The sequence below is a fragment of the Ammospiza nelsoni genome, chromosome 1, assembly GCF_027579445.1.
Source record: "Ammospiza nelsoni isolate bAmmNel1 chromosome 1, bAmmNel1.pri, whole genome shotgun sequence".
Classification (NCBI taxonomy): Eukaryota; Metazoa; Chordata; class Aves; order Passeriformes; family Passerellidae; genus Ammospiza; species Ammospiza nelsoni.
Window position 1 is genome coordinate 114,463,994 of NC_080633.1, and position 12,421 is coordinate 114,476,414.

The 12,421-nt window shown below is 37.9% G+C and overlaps 1 protein-coding gene across 2 annotated transcripts in view; it reads right to left on the minus strand.

The window, feature by feature from the left end:
• Positions 1-12,421, minus strand: part of ATP6V1H (ATPase H+ transporting V1 subunit H) — a 47,725-nt gene that overhangs the window by 5,483 nt on the left and 29,821 nt on the right. For both annotated transcript variants that reach the window (XM_059486024.1, XM_059486032.1), the window contains exons 12-13: positions 11,388-11,489; positions 6,880-6,993 (exon numbers count right to left, since the gene is read on the minus strand). In XM_059486024.1, coding sequence (XP_059342007.1) covers positions 6,880-6,993; positions 11,388-11,489 — 216 coding nt within the window. The remainder of the gene's footprint in view (positions 1-6,879; positions 6,994-11,387; positions 11,490-12,421) is intronic.

Consider the following 12,421-nt stretch of genomic DNA (forward strand, 5'->3'; position numbering starts at 1 on the left):
TTCTAAAGAAATCCTTCAAAAAGTCTGCCACTTGACTCAATAAACTCGAAAGGCAGTGCCAACATATACTGTTTACAGAAAAATCATAAAAATATGACAAATAGTTAAACAAACAAGTTCACAGCACAGGCAGCAGATAGAATAGTTTGAACAATTGATCAGTTTTGCCAGCCCTATGTTACATTTCTGCTAGAGGTCTAATAACCTGGAGAGAAGTTATTAGACTAGAAAGAAATGGACCAGTTTTACTAATTTATTGTAATAAATTTTTTTACAAGTAAGTATTTGAATTACACAATTGATATACTCCCAACTCTAAGCAGGCTAAACTAACCCATGAAAACATTGTCTTGTAAGTGTTACACTGCACAGATTAACTATCCCTGGAACCTCTGAGCAGTACACATGAAGTGGCAACACCACCACAAGGTTGCAACCATCTGTCCAGTCTCCACCTAATCCAGTGTGAGACAGAGCTGGAACATCCACCCTGTAACCCACTCCAGCTGTGTAGGCCTGTATCTCACAAGGCAGTCAGGCTATTCTGGTGAGACAGCACTTTTTGTTCATTTAACTCCCAAGTGAATTGCAGTGAATTGCTTTCTACAAACAAGCTCCCTTGAACACGGTTACTGCAGTGTCACATTAACACTGGTGGTGGCTGGGGAAAGGCAAGTGGAGCTCCACAGGGGTCACCACAGGTGCATCTGCCTCCCCACAGAGTCACAGTAGGCAGGAAATAAAATAAAGAAGCCAGGCTCAAATCAAACCTGAAGTGATGTTAATATTTGGTTCCTGATATGTAATATTAACCTGTCTTACTGCTGGATCCAAATTTATAATGCTGCACATTGTTATATATCTTTTCTATATATAGTATAGAAGAAAAAAAATACATATATGCACATTACATGCTCCTCAGTATCATCTTCTTCACAAAAGTTAACAGGAAGAGAACAACTGTAAAAGCAGTAAAGTAACAAACAGAGACATCTTCCTAGAGAGCTGGGCTGGGAAGACTGCCCAAGTTGGAGTGCTACCACTGGAGAACTGCTGTTGTGTTTTCTTTTGTCATTTGTTTACTGAACACAATTTTCTTCTTTGACTCAGTGGATTTATGCATTATGAAATAGTCCAATTTAAAAATGGTATTAAAGAATATAAAATGTGTTTATTATACCGATGCCTGCTATGAGTGGTTTTGAAGCTAAGTCATCACAAACCAACAATAAAAACAACAAAACAAACCTACACAGCAGAATCAAAGTCACTTTGACCAAACAGCTTGGTCCTCTAACAATCCAAACTGAAGATTTTTATAAATTATCTTTTTCAGTGGAACTATGGTGATTTTAACCCTGTATCTTCTTGACCTATTAATGTGGCTGTGGATCTCAAGAGAGAAAAGATACTGCAAACATCTCTGCAAGTCTCAATACTTAGTTTAACAGATTCCACTTCATACAAACAAATAGAACAAAAGCCAGCTGTTGAGATAAACAAAATCTAGGACATTGTTTCTGTTTAATTATTCACAGTAAAGAGATGCTCAACATTCTGATGTGCACATAAAACTAAACAGCTTGAATGGTTGTACAGAAGGATTATGAACATTACATGAAAGGGGCTTTGTGTTTCTAAATGGAGCCCTTTCTTCAGCTGAATGCAGTAATATTAATAGACAATCTACAGATTATCATGATTACTGAAAATATTACTCATAGCATGGTTCAAAGCCCTCCTTACAACATCAAATGCAGCATTAATGTGAGTCTTCAAACTGAGACACTACAAGAACCTTCTTTCCTCTCAGCAGTTTCCCTGGTTTTGTCCAATCTTAGGAAGAGTTATTCTAGACTTCCAGTTCACAACTTCACATACAAGCTATGAAGAGACAGCAGATCAATGAGCTCTTATAACAAAGCTATGACTTAAGCATTTGATTTTAAAAGAAAATAAACTGTGAAATCCAATTCAATGTGTGTCTTTCTATTAGGGAGAAAAAGCACTAGCCATTTTTCACTTATAAGATATGCTATGAACTAACACACAGAGCCATTCCGTGAATTTAAAAGACCCACTTAAACTTGCAACATGGTTTGAAAAGTTTTATATTTAAACATAAGGTTTAGTTACCACAAAGAATTTTCTTGCTTACAGCACTTAAGAGGTTTTTATGTAAGAATGACCAACATCAATAGTGTTTCACTGAATTTTCCTATCAGGAAATCAAATTTTTAAAGAACACTAATCAGAAGTATTAAATTACCAAAAAGTTACTACTTTGGTGACATGTTTTTCAGCATAATGCATGAAAATGAGCAATTTCTTTGAAAAAAGAAAATGCAAACTGAGAAGAACATCTGATATCTTCCATGCTAACATGAGCTCTAGAAATATTAAAAAGTGTTTCTGCAAAGAGTAGGGATCTTATGATAGAAAACATGAGCACAGTGTGAATCCCAGAGAGCATATGCCCAGTAAAAAAACCACAGCCTCTACACCTACATGGGATGAAGTTTTACAAGAATACACATTTATGTGCAAATAAAAAGATGGAACACTCCACTAGATATCAAGTGTGCCTGCAATTAACTGGATTTTTGCTTGTCTCATTCTAGCTAGGAACTGTTGTCTTAAAAAAGATTCTTTTTTATCAGAGACACTATCTTGTCAAACTTTTCATTTAGTTAACTTCTGTTAACTACTGAAAAGGAATTGTAGCGATAATGAAGGCTAAGAACCAGGAGAAATAAATATAATGGAAGTCATTATCCTGTAAGTACTGTTTCCCAGATTTAAGCCTACTACTCTATTAAGCATTCCATACTTCAGTGTTGGGATAGAGGAAAAAATAAGGAGTGACAGTGGGTGTAAACTTCGTGGCTGCCAGGTAGAAACCACTACACCCTGCAATTGTCACTCCCAAATGCAGGCATTGTACAGAAGCTATCTGTAGAGTAACAGCTTCTAAATACAGCATATTGCAAATCCTAGGCAGTTTCAGATTTTTAACTGTCTCCCTGCAGAATCCCTCATTTTAAAAGATGGGAGAGCAAGTAATTTCTCTGGGCTGTGCATTTAGAAAACCATGTATGAACCGGCTGCATATTCAAAGCTTGCCCAATTTGTTGCTTCATTCAGTATGCCCTTTATGAATTCTGCTTCCATACCATACTTGATCATGCTCAAGTGACACATCCTAACTCCCACTGTTTAGCACCTGCCAACATACTCATACTCCTCATGTCAGTATCAAGGAGGAGGTCAGGAGCCCCACGCCCAGGCTGGTGAATGACTGGGAGGAGCCTGTGCTGGAGCAGGGTCCTGACAAGGATCTGCAGATCCATGGAGAGAGAAGCCCATACTGGAGCAGGTTTGCTGGCAGGATTTGTGACCCTGTGGAGGGACACATGCTGGAGAACCCTGTTCTTGAAGGACTGCACCCCGCAGAAGAGTGACCCACGCTGCAGTAGTTTGGGGAGGGCTCTTGCCATGGGATGGACTCATGTTGGAGAACTTCATGGAGAACTATCTCCCATGGCAGGGCCCCATTATGGAGCAGGGAAAGTATTCCTCTCTCTAACCAGTGGGACAAAACAACGCGTGACAAACTGGCCATTACCCCCATTCCATCTACCTGTAGCCCTAGGAGAGGAGGCAGAGCTTGGAAGGAGGGAGGGGTGGAGAAAAGGTGCTTTTAAGGTGATATTTACTTCTCACTATCTTGCTCTGGTTTTTTGTTAGCAATAAATTCAATTCATTATCCCTAATTTGAGCCTGTTTTGCCTGTGACAGTATTTGGTGAGTGGTATCTCCCCAAATTCCTTATCTCAGCTCAGGAATCCTTTGTTGTATTTTCTCTCCCCTGTCCAGCCATGGAGGAGAGCAGTAACAGCAGCTTTGGTGGGTGCATGCACCCAGGGTCAACCAACTACACTGGTTCCTAATATCAGCATGGGGTGCCATGACTAACACAATTCAAGTCAGATTGAAACTCAGGATTAATTCCCATGTACAGGCAGTAAGTGATGATAAAGATAATTTTGCTCCTCGATTCATCAAGTGCATGATCATTTAACATGCAAATGTAACTGGAATATTTCACTTGAACTTATCTCATCTGAAAAGCTGACAGCAGTTACTGCTTTTGCCAATGTAGCTTCACCATTTAAGAGAATGCCTGACAGTCTGATTTCCCCCCATTAATCCCTGACTTAAAAACCCCTAAGGGAAAGCCAGTTGAGCAGCCTGTAATGAACTACTCAAATTACTTAGGAGTTAATTGTCTCTAAGTTAAGCTAACAGTCAAATGATACAGCTGTGTTTTAGGCAGAATGCTACTTCAGCTGCCCCATGGCATTCCCTCAACTCAAGTACCACAAGTTTTCCTTTGTTAGCTCCAGGCACAGCACTTGCATCAAGCCTTATTGTGGCAGAGCAAAGCTTTATTTTCTAACCTTTCTCTCACTTAACCTTCAGGAAAACCTGACTACCTCTGTCACACGTGTCAAAGACAGATATGCCAAATTGTTCTGTACCAGTTAAACTCAAGGAAAAAAACACAATTGCTTTGAGTGAAATAACTGTGATTCCAGAATAAGTGGAAGCAAGAGGAAAAATGTTTATTGTTTCCCCAGGTCTGAAGAACAAGGGAAACAAAACCTTGAAGTTGCTGAATAACAAATTTTATGACAATGCAAAGCTTAGTAAGTAGGCACTTAAATCACAGTGTGTGGCAGTCAGGGGACTCAGCTTGTGTGGTGAGACGAGACAGCAATGAAACAGAAGAGCTCCCAACACTCATCAAAAGCCAGATCTACACAAAAAAATATCTAGCTTCCCACATACAAACAGTGTGTCATTTCTTTCACTTAAGCTGTAAGTCCATGCCAGGGGGAACACTACTTTAGCAAATAAGAGCCAAGGACAGTATGTCCCAGAGGCTTGTTCCACTATGAATTAAACAAGAAAACATTCCCTACAGAGATGACAATGTGAATCTGCAAGTGGCACTAACTTAGACAGATTCTTTTTACTGACATCTCTGAAGATCTGAAACTAGGTACTTTTGCCATCTTCCCCTCAGTCTCAAGTCTAAAGGTTCACAAACTGTGAAAAGTAGGCACATGTTCATGCTATTAAAAAACCAAAACAAATCTAGAAGACCAGATGTGATATTTTTACAAACAGTAGTCTCTCACTGAAAGTGAGAAAAAGCCAGGCTTGGCATTCAGGAAAATTTTTCCTACCACTGAGGTTTGTGCTGGAGAAAGACTAAAGGTCTTCCTACCAGATTTTCAAGACATCAGAACACATGAAATAAAGCCCATCCCTACTGCAGAAGGCAGTATCAGTAACTAAACTTTCCATGCTGTAATTTCTATTTAGGAGCAGCTGGTTTGTAATACTCGGAATGTTTCAAATGTATCAGAACAGCACAGTGAGAAAAGAAATGTATTAAACTGGGAAGCAGTGTAGAGCATAATATACAATAATGACCAAAAATTAGATTGAACATGACCATATGTTTAGACTCCATCTCCACACTCAAAATTTTCATGTGATTTATCAAAGTACTCATTACAGGTGGAGAGTATTAGCTGGAATTTTCATAGTAGGGTATTTAAACACGTTTCTCTTTTATAGAATGTTCACACAGCATCCAAGAGAGAGAGTAGGATAAAATAAATATAACATGTCTGAGAGTTAAAACCTTAAAAGTTATATTCTTCAGAAGAAGGGGAGAAAATTAGCTTTGTTTGACTTATGATACACTGCAGAGAGAGACAATGGGAGCTTTTTGTCAACTTAGCCAGCCTGTCACAGCAAGGTGGTGACTTAACCTGTCAGAAGGTGCTTAACAGTCCATGCTCCCCTACCACTTTAACACTACTAGTGTCATCCCTACTCAGCCTTTCAAAAAGTTCAAATTCTATAATAGGTGAGAAAATTGACAGATGTTATAGAAACATCCAAGCACTAAGCTTTTCAGAAATAAAAGGTTGTTTAAATCCAAAATTAAATTAGTTTTTTGTATTTCAACACTTATGTTCCAATATACTCAGATGTATTGCTGTATTTTATCTAGCTTTAAGACAATGCCAGACTGAAAATATGAGCTCTGGTGCACTCATAATTAATAACCAGATTAAAAGCTCCTCATTAGTATTTTTAACTCTCCATGCTTTATGCTTAGCATACCTAATTAGTTTGGCAACTTACATAAAGTTGCTTCATGAACACTGTTTTTCAGAGCTTCAGCCCCTCAATGCTTTCCTACAAAGGTCCTGTGTGCTGCTGGAAAGGCAGCCTCACACACCAGCAAGCTCTGTGGCAGAACTTGAGAGCTATTAGAGAACACTCAATCAGCCATAAACTTCTGCTACTCCACACACAGCTCAAATAATTCTAGAATCATTACAAAATATCCTGAAAAGAACCACAAGAACCATTGAGTCCAGTTCCTGGCCCTGCACAGGGCCAGCCCAAGAGTGAACGCATGTGTGTGAGAGCATTGTCCAAACACTCTGAACTCTGGTGCTGTGACCACTTCCCTTGGGAGCCTGTTCCAATGCCCAATCACCCTCTGGATGAAGAACCTTTTCCTAATACCCAACCTAGGCTAAAATACATTGTTCAAGTGAATTACTTGTGTGATAGTCAACCATGTAATGAAGCTATTCAAATCAACTATCTCCAAAACACACAGAAAACCTAAGTTTTTACCATAAGCATCATAGTAATCTGCTGTTTAAAAACTGCTGTATTAACACATAAAAATGTTATTTCTCCCCTAAAAGAAATCTACTGTTTTGAATCCTGTCTCCACAACAAAGATTTCTCATGGTTATTAGTATGTAAACAATCTTCACATACCAGTTGTGAACCATCAGCTTCTGCACAGCCAGCAGTGCATTGTAACGAACTTGCTGGTCTTCGTGATGCATGTGGTTCATGACCAGCTGCTTACCACCAAGCTGTTCAATCACTCTGAAAAACAGGAGAGGAGCAAGTTTTTTTCACATTACTTTCAATTCTGGGTAGCTATCCTATCCCACCACTTCTCATTCAAGGCATTAAGAGGTTAAGTCTAAATTATATAATATTTATTTCATTAAAATTATTTATTTGCCAAGATACACATCCCACCTGATCTGTTACAAATACATATTATCTTCTTTAATAAGATAATATTCTATATATATCTTTTAAAAAAAGATTTTTAAGAATTCACAACAGAGAGTGTTTATACTGGACTCCTGTTTGCCTCTTTGAAATAAATAATCCAGAAAAGACCCCTTTTCAGAAAGGGTTATTTACTTTACACAGCTCTGGAAAAGGGTTTGCAGGGTACAGAATTATCAATTATTAGGTAGGAGAGGTAGTGCCCTCCACCCCATAAATGAATGGCAATCAGGTCACTCAATTTTTTGCAAGAATAAAACCTCAATCTCTTCTGAATTGTCTAATACAGAAGAATATTTGTAATCACACCAAGACCTATTAAATCACCCACCTCATACATATAGTGCTTTTTGAGATTCAAGCTGTACTTCAGCCACAGCTACTGCTGCACAAGATGCAGAACTGGCTATTAAGGTTCCATTCCCAGAAAAAATGATATGCTTCAGCTGCATCTTTCACTACACACTTCACCACCACAGTCAGCCTTTTAACAGTTATACCAAATCCCCTATGAAATACTGATGAAACCTTGTATTGCATGCCATGAATATATTATTTCTTAATAAAACTGGTAGAAGGCAACACACTTAAAACCTGAAAAAAGTATCACTATCCAGATGACTTCACATGCAGCATTTCAGTCTGTCATAACAGTAAGCTTGGAGAGAATTTGCAAGGAATATATAAGCTGATTTACTCACTAACTTTCATATGTTTTTTTACAGCAGTTCTCTCACTTAGCAGTTAAACATGCTGTCCTGTGAAGACACTATCATTTGCTTTAGAGGCCTAACCTGATACTGCTCTGCCATTTAAAGCTTGCATTAGCTATCTGCATGTAGTACTGCTCTTTTCATGGCCAGATTAATGCATTGCTGCTGCACAAAAAAATGCATTTTTGCAAACGACAGAGCAGGTATGAAGACATAGCATGGAGATGAAAAAGAGAATTTTTAATTTCATCTTCTACCTCAGTCAAACCTATTCTTAAGACCACAGGGAATATTATTTCCCAAAAATATTCAAACATTTGTTCCATAAAGCAGGAATGGATTCAGACAAGTGCAATTGTTTCAAGCTGGAAAATCCTTGCCAAGAATTCAATAAGTTATTAGTAATGTAACAGATTCAAAAAAACCTTTCTGCCTGCCTTATGCAGCCTCACCTTTATAATAAGTTAAATATAAAACCACTGCACACAAAGGCAAGAGTATGAAACATAAATAATAATTTTTTCTTTAAAGGACTTTTAAAGAAGTCCTTTTCTATTAAAGGACTGACTTAGGCCACTGGATGTTCAGAAGTCAAAGGATGTGAAAAAGGCATTAAACTCAAAAGCTTCCTTATGATAGAGGTATGCAAAAACCAAAATGAAAGGTTAAAAGCCTATAATCACAAATGGTAATAGGCTTTTTCAGATGACAATACATCACTGAAATCATGGCTGAGAACATGAGGAGTTGAAGAACAGCATTATCATTCTTGCATAATGCTGCCTACAGGTACAGATCACTTCCCAGCCATGGGTTTAACCCAAAGGTCTAAACAGTGAAGAAGGTTCACAGTGAATCATGTTCCTTCAAGTTCCAAACATGTCCAAAACACTACATTTAGTTTCCCCTCTCCTCAACTGCTGCTTATTTTACAGAAGTAATGGAGACCAGTGGAAGAGTTGTATGTGCACATCTTCTGCAGTGACTGCTCCCCATAACATCACTGCACTAAGCCAAAACAGTGTCATTTCAAAAAAGTCTCTGGATGCTGAAGATTCAGGTTTTAACATGACCCATTTAGAGGGAGAAAGAAGACATAGCAGATAAAGACGAATGCAATTTAGACTGTTATAGCAGAAAACAAATATAAAATCCACACTACTTATCTGAAAGCCCAGGTGAAAAAGGGAATGCAAGTTTTTTTTCTGAATCCTGAGCTAAGGAAGAGAATGGCTCCAGGTCTCCATCTCTTATACATGTAAAACACAAAGCCCATGTTCATAACATTCAAGAAATTCTAAGTGTTGATTGTACATAACAATAACCTGTAGGCCACGTGGAAGCTTTGCTGGCAATCTGCATATTTTTAGTGTCAGGAAGCAACAGTGCTAAACTTTATTTCTGCTGTTACACTCTCAGAAAATGCATCTTTGTGAGCCTCATGAGAAGCCCACAGTGCTACTGTCTCAACAATTTCATCCAAAAAGTTTAATTTTAAAAGCAACTTAAAATTATTTAAGCATTGGAGAACAGCCATGAAAAAACACAGTATCTTGTTAACAAACATTTCTTTTGCCAGACAAAGGAAAAGATTAGCCAGAACTGCAGCTCTAGGTCTCCACTGTACCCAGCAGGTGAAGTCAAGGAGTTTTAGTATCCAATTTATCTCTGCAATCCTCAAAGGCTAAAGGATGATCCAGTTAGGAGTTTACAATAAACACTTAACAGAAACAAAAGTATTTAGGACACCTGAATTCTTCTACTCTTCTAAACGAAGGAGCTGTATCCATTCTTGGAGTGAGTCATGCAATGAGAGAGTGAAATACCAATCACATGCGGGAGCACTACACAACTATGTACCAAAAAAACATAAGGAATGGATTACTATGCTGGAATGGACACATAATACATAGGTATTTTAAGCTTTTAGTTAGTTCCAAAATTGCTGAAGTCATATTTGGTAGGAATACACTGGATTACAAATTAAATTCTTTAAAAGTTTGTTCAACGGGACAGAAAGTTAAATAAGCCAAGTCTGTAGACAGAAAGCAGCTAAAGTATTAGAATTTGAGATAAGATAAGAATGTGGGTTAGAACAGTATCTAGGACACTTTTTATTTGCTGATGACCACTTCTTTTGAAGACTGGCACATTGCTGAATAGGCTTAACAGCCTGGGAGCTAAGTGGAGCTGCAGTCCTAACAGCTATACATTTTCCCAGCCACAGACAGAAGAATACAGGTCCTGTTTATCCACTCTGATTTCATAGCTTTGGTCCAGCAACCACATGGCCATACTAGTCCGCACATTCAAGTAAATGCAGGCTAACTGTTCATCCATAAATATGAATAATAAAATAATTTCATACAAAGAGCAGGTCAAAGCAAGAACAGCTGACCAAAGGGATATTCTATACCATGTGGCAACTTGCTCAGCACATAAAATTGGGAGGAGGAGGAAGAGGGGAACTATTCAAAGTGATGGTGTTTGTCTTTCCAAGTACCCATTATTCATGATGAAGAAACACCTGCTTTCCCTGGGAGGGCTGAACATCTGCCTGCTCATGAGAAGCAGTGTATTAATTCCCTATTTTGCTTTACCTATTAAATTGTCTTTATCTCAACCCACTATTTTTTTTGCTCTTAATTTGTTTCTCTTCCCCCATCCTACTGTAGAGAGTGGTTATATGGACCCTGAATTGACATCAATTTAATCCTGTGCAGAAACCAGGAACAGACTGCTTCTTTGCTACAAAACTTAAGTCACATGTGCCTCTGTGTAAGTGATGAGCCAGTTTCCTGCAAAAACCAAAGGCTTCTTTCTGCTTCACTGGTCTCTACCTTAGAAGTGCAATTACTCAGTAAACATCTTCCCTCACAGGTTTTTAAAACAGGAAAACATAGCAATGTCCATGTGTATTTCAACAGGAATTTGAGTTTATAATGAACATGAAAGCTTTCACAAAAATGAATTATTTGTCTAGCTAAAACATGCTTAAATGGAAGAGTGAAAACTGAATCTGTGGATCACTGAAATTACACCACCAATTATTTGTGGAAAAAAATTTCTCTGTAGTCTTAAGTCACAAAACAGTCTTTAGCTGGAATAGTCCATGTCTACCCCAAGTCCAGTAATTACAGTCCAATTAGTCATAGAGAGGAAAAATTATATGTTGATTAATCTCTTGATAGTTCCTCCAATTTCTTCTGGTGCCTGGCTTCTGGTTTAGTCTAAACATTGTATTCAATACTTTAATCATTGCTTCCCTTTACAGTTAAGAGACACTGAAATCTATTAAGTCAAAGATCCAGTTTGCAGTTTCTCATCTGATCTAGTATGTGTTTCCTTATCTTTCCAATAAATAAAACTTAAGCATAATCTGCATCCATTTGTACCATATTTTAATACAAATAAGCAGAAAATGCCACAGGCAGAGTACACACTCCAGCTGCCTTCTAGGATAACAGCATTCTGGCATTTTCCTACCGTTTCCCACGGGGATAGTGGCGTACATATTCTCCCACGTCATGAGCAGCTACAGCCAGCACCTGCGGATCATCAGAGACCTCCAGAAGTTTTGTCAGGATCCTAGGAAAGAATGTGAAACAATGAAGTTCCACATTTTAGGTTGGTTTTTATTTTTTTGTTTTGGTTTTCTTATTTGTTGATGGGTTTTTAATCAGTGATAACTTAAAATAAAAAAGCCCATAAGCATAAAAATGTTTTACAAGTCACCCAAACAGTAAAGCTAGAACTTTTTCCAAACAATGCAGCTGTACTTAACAAAACTGGGAACCTGTCCTAATTAACAAAATTATTTTAAGTATTCACTATAGTCAGTTTAGTGAACTACATACACAAATACCTATAACCAAGGATTACAAAATCTCTCCTTTTTTTTTTACTTTGGCTCCAAGACCAACAGTTTTGAATTCTAAATAAGCTTCATTAGAAAGCAGTTCTTTCCTAACTCAAAGACTGAGATGAGAGCTATGCTCCTTGCAAATTCCTCCAGTGCCACATTATTTTCATAGTATGCCTAGAAACACAGAGGTGTAAGAAGCATAAAACAGCTTCTGGACTCTTAACACTGTCTGAGTTTTTTAATTAAGAAGTTAAACCACCTTTAGTGAAAAACAGCTACAAGTAACACTGCTCCCTAGACAGTAATGAGAAGGGAGGAAAATAACACAGACTATGAAGGTGAGATACAGCTGAAAAGGTTAAACATAGAGATCACTGGAAAATTAGAGTATTCTACGCTTAGTGAGATGACAAATGTGTTCTAATCAGACAAAGTTAGAAACAAGCTGAAATCGGTAGGTTGAAAATTCAACTGGAATTTAAAAAAGGAACATGCTAGTAAAATTAAATCACCACAGCCACTGCCTGCCTCCCTAGAGGCCAGAAAGTGACAGGAAAACCACTTCTCAAATGAAAAGAACTCCTACTTTTGACAAGAATAGGAAGCAGAAACTTGAATCATAAGACTAAGCAGAAGACACCAAAGAGCCATATAA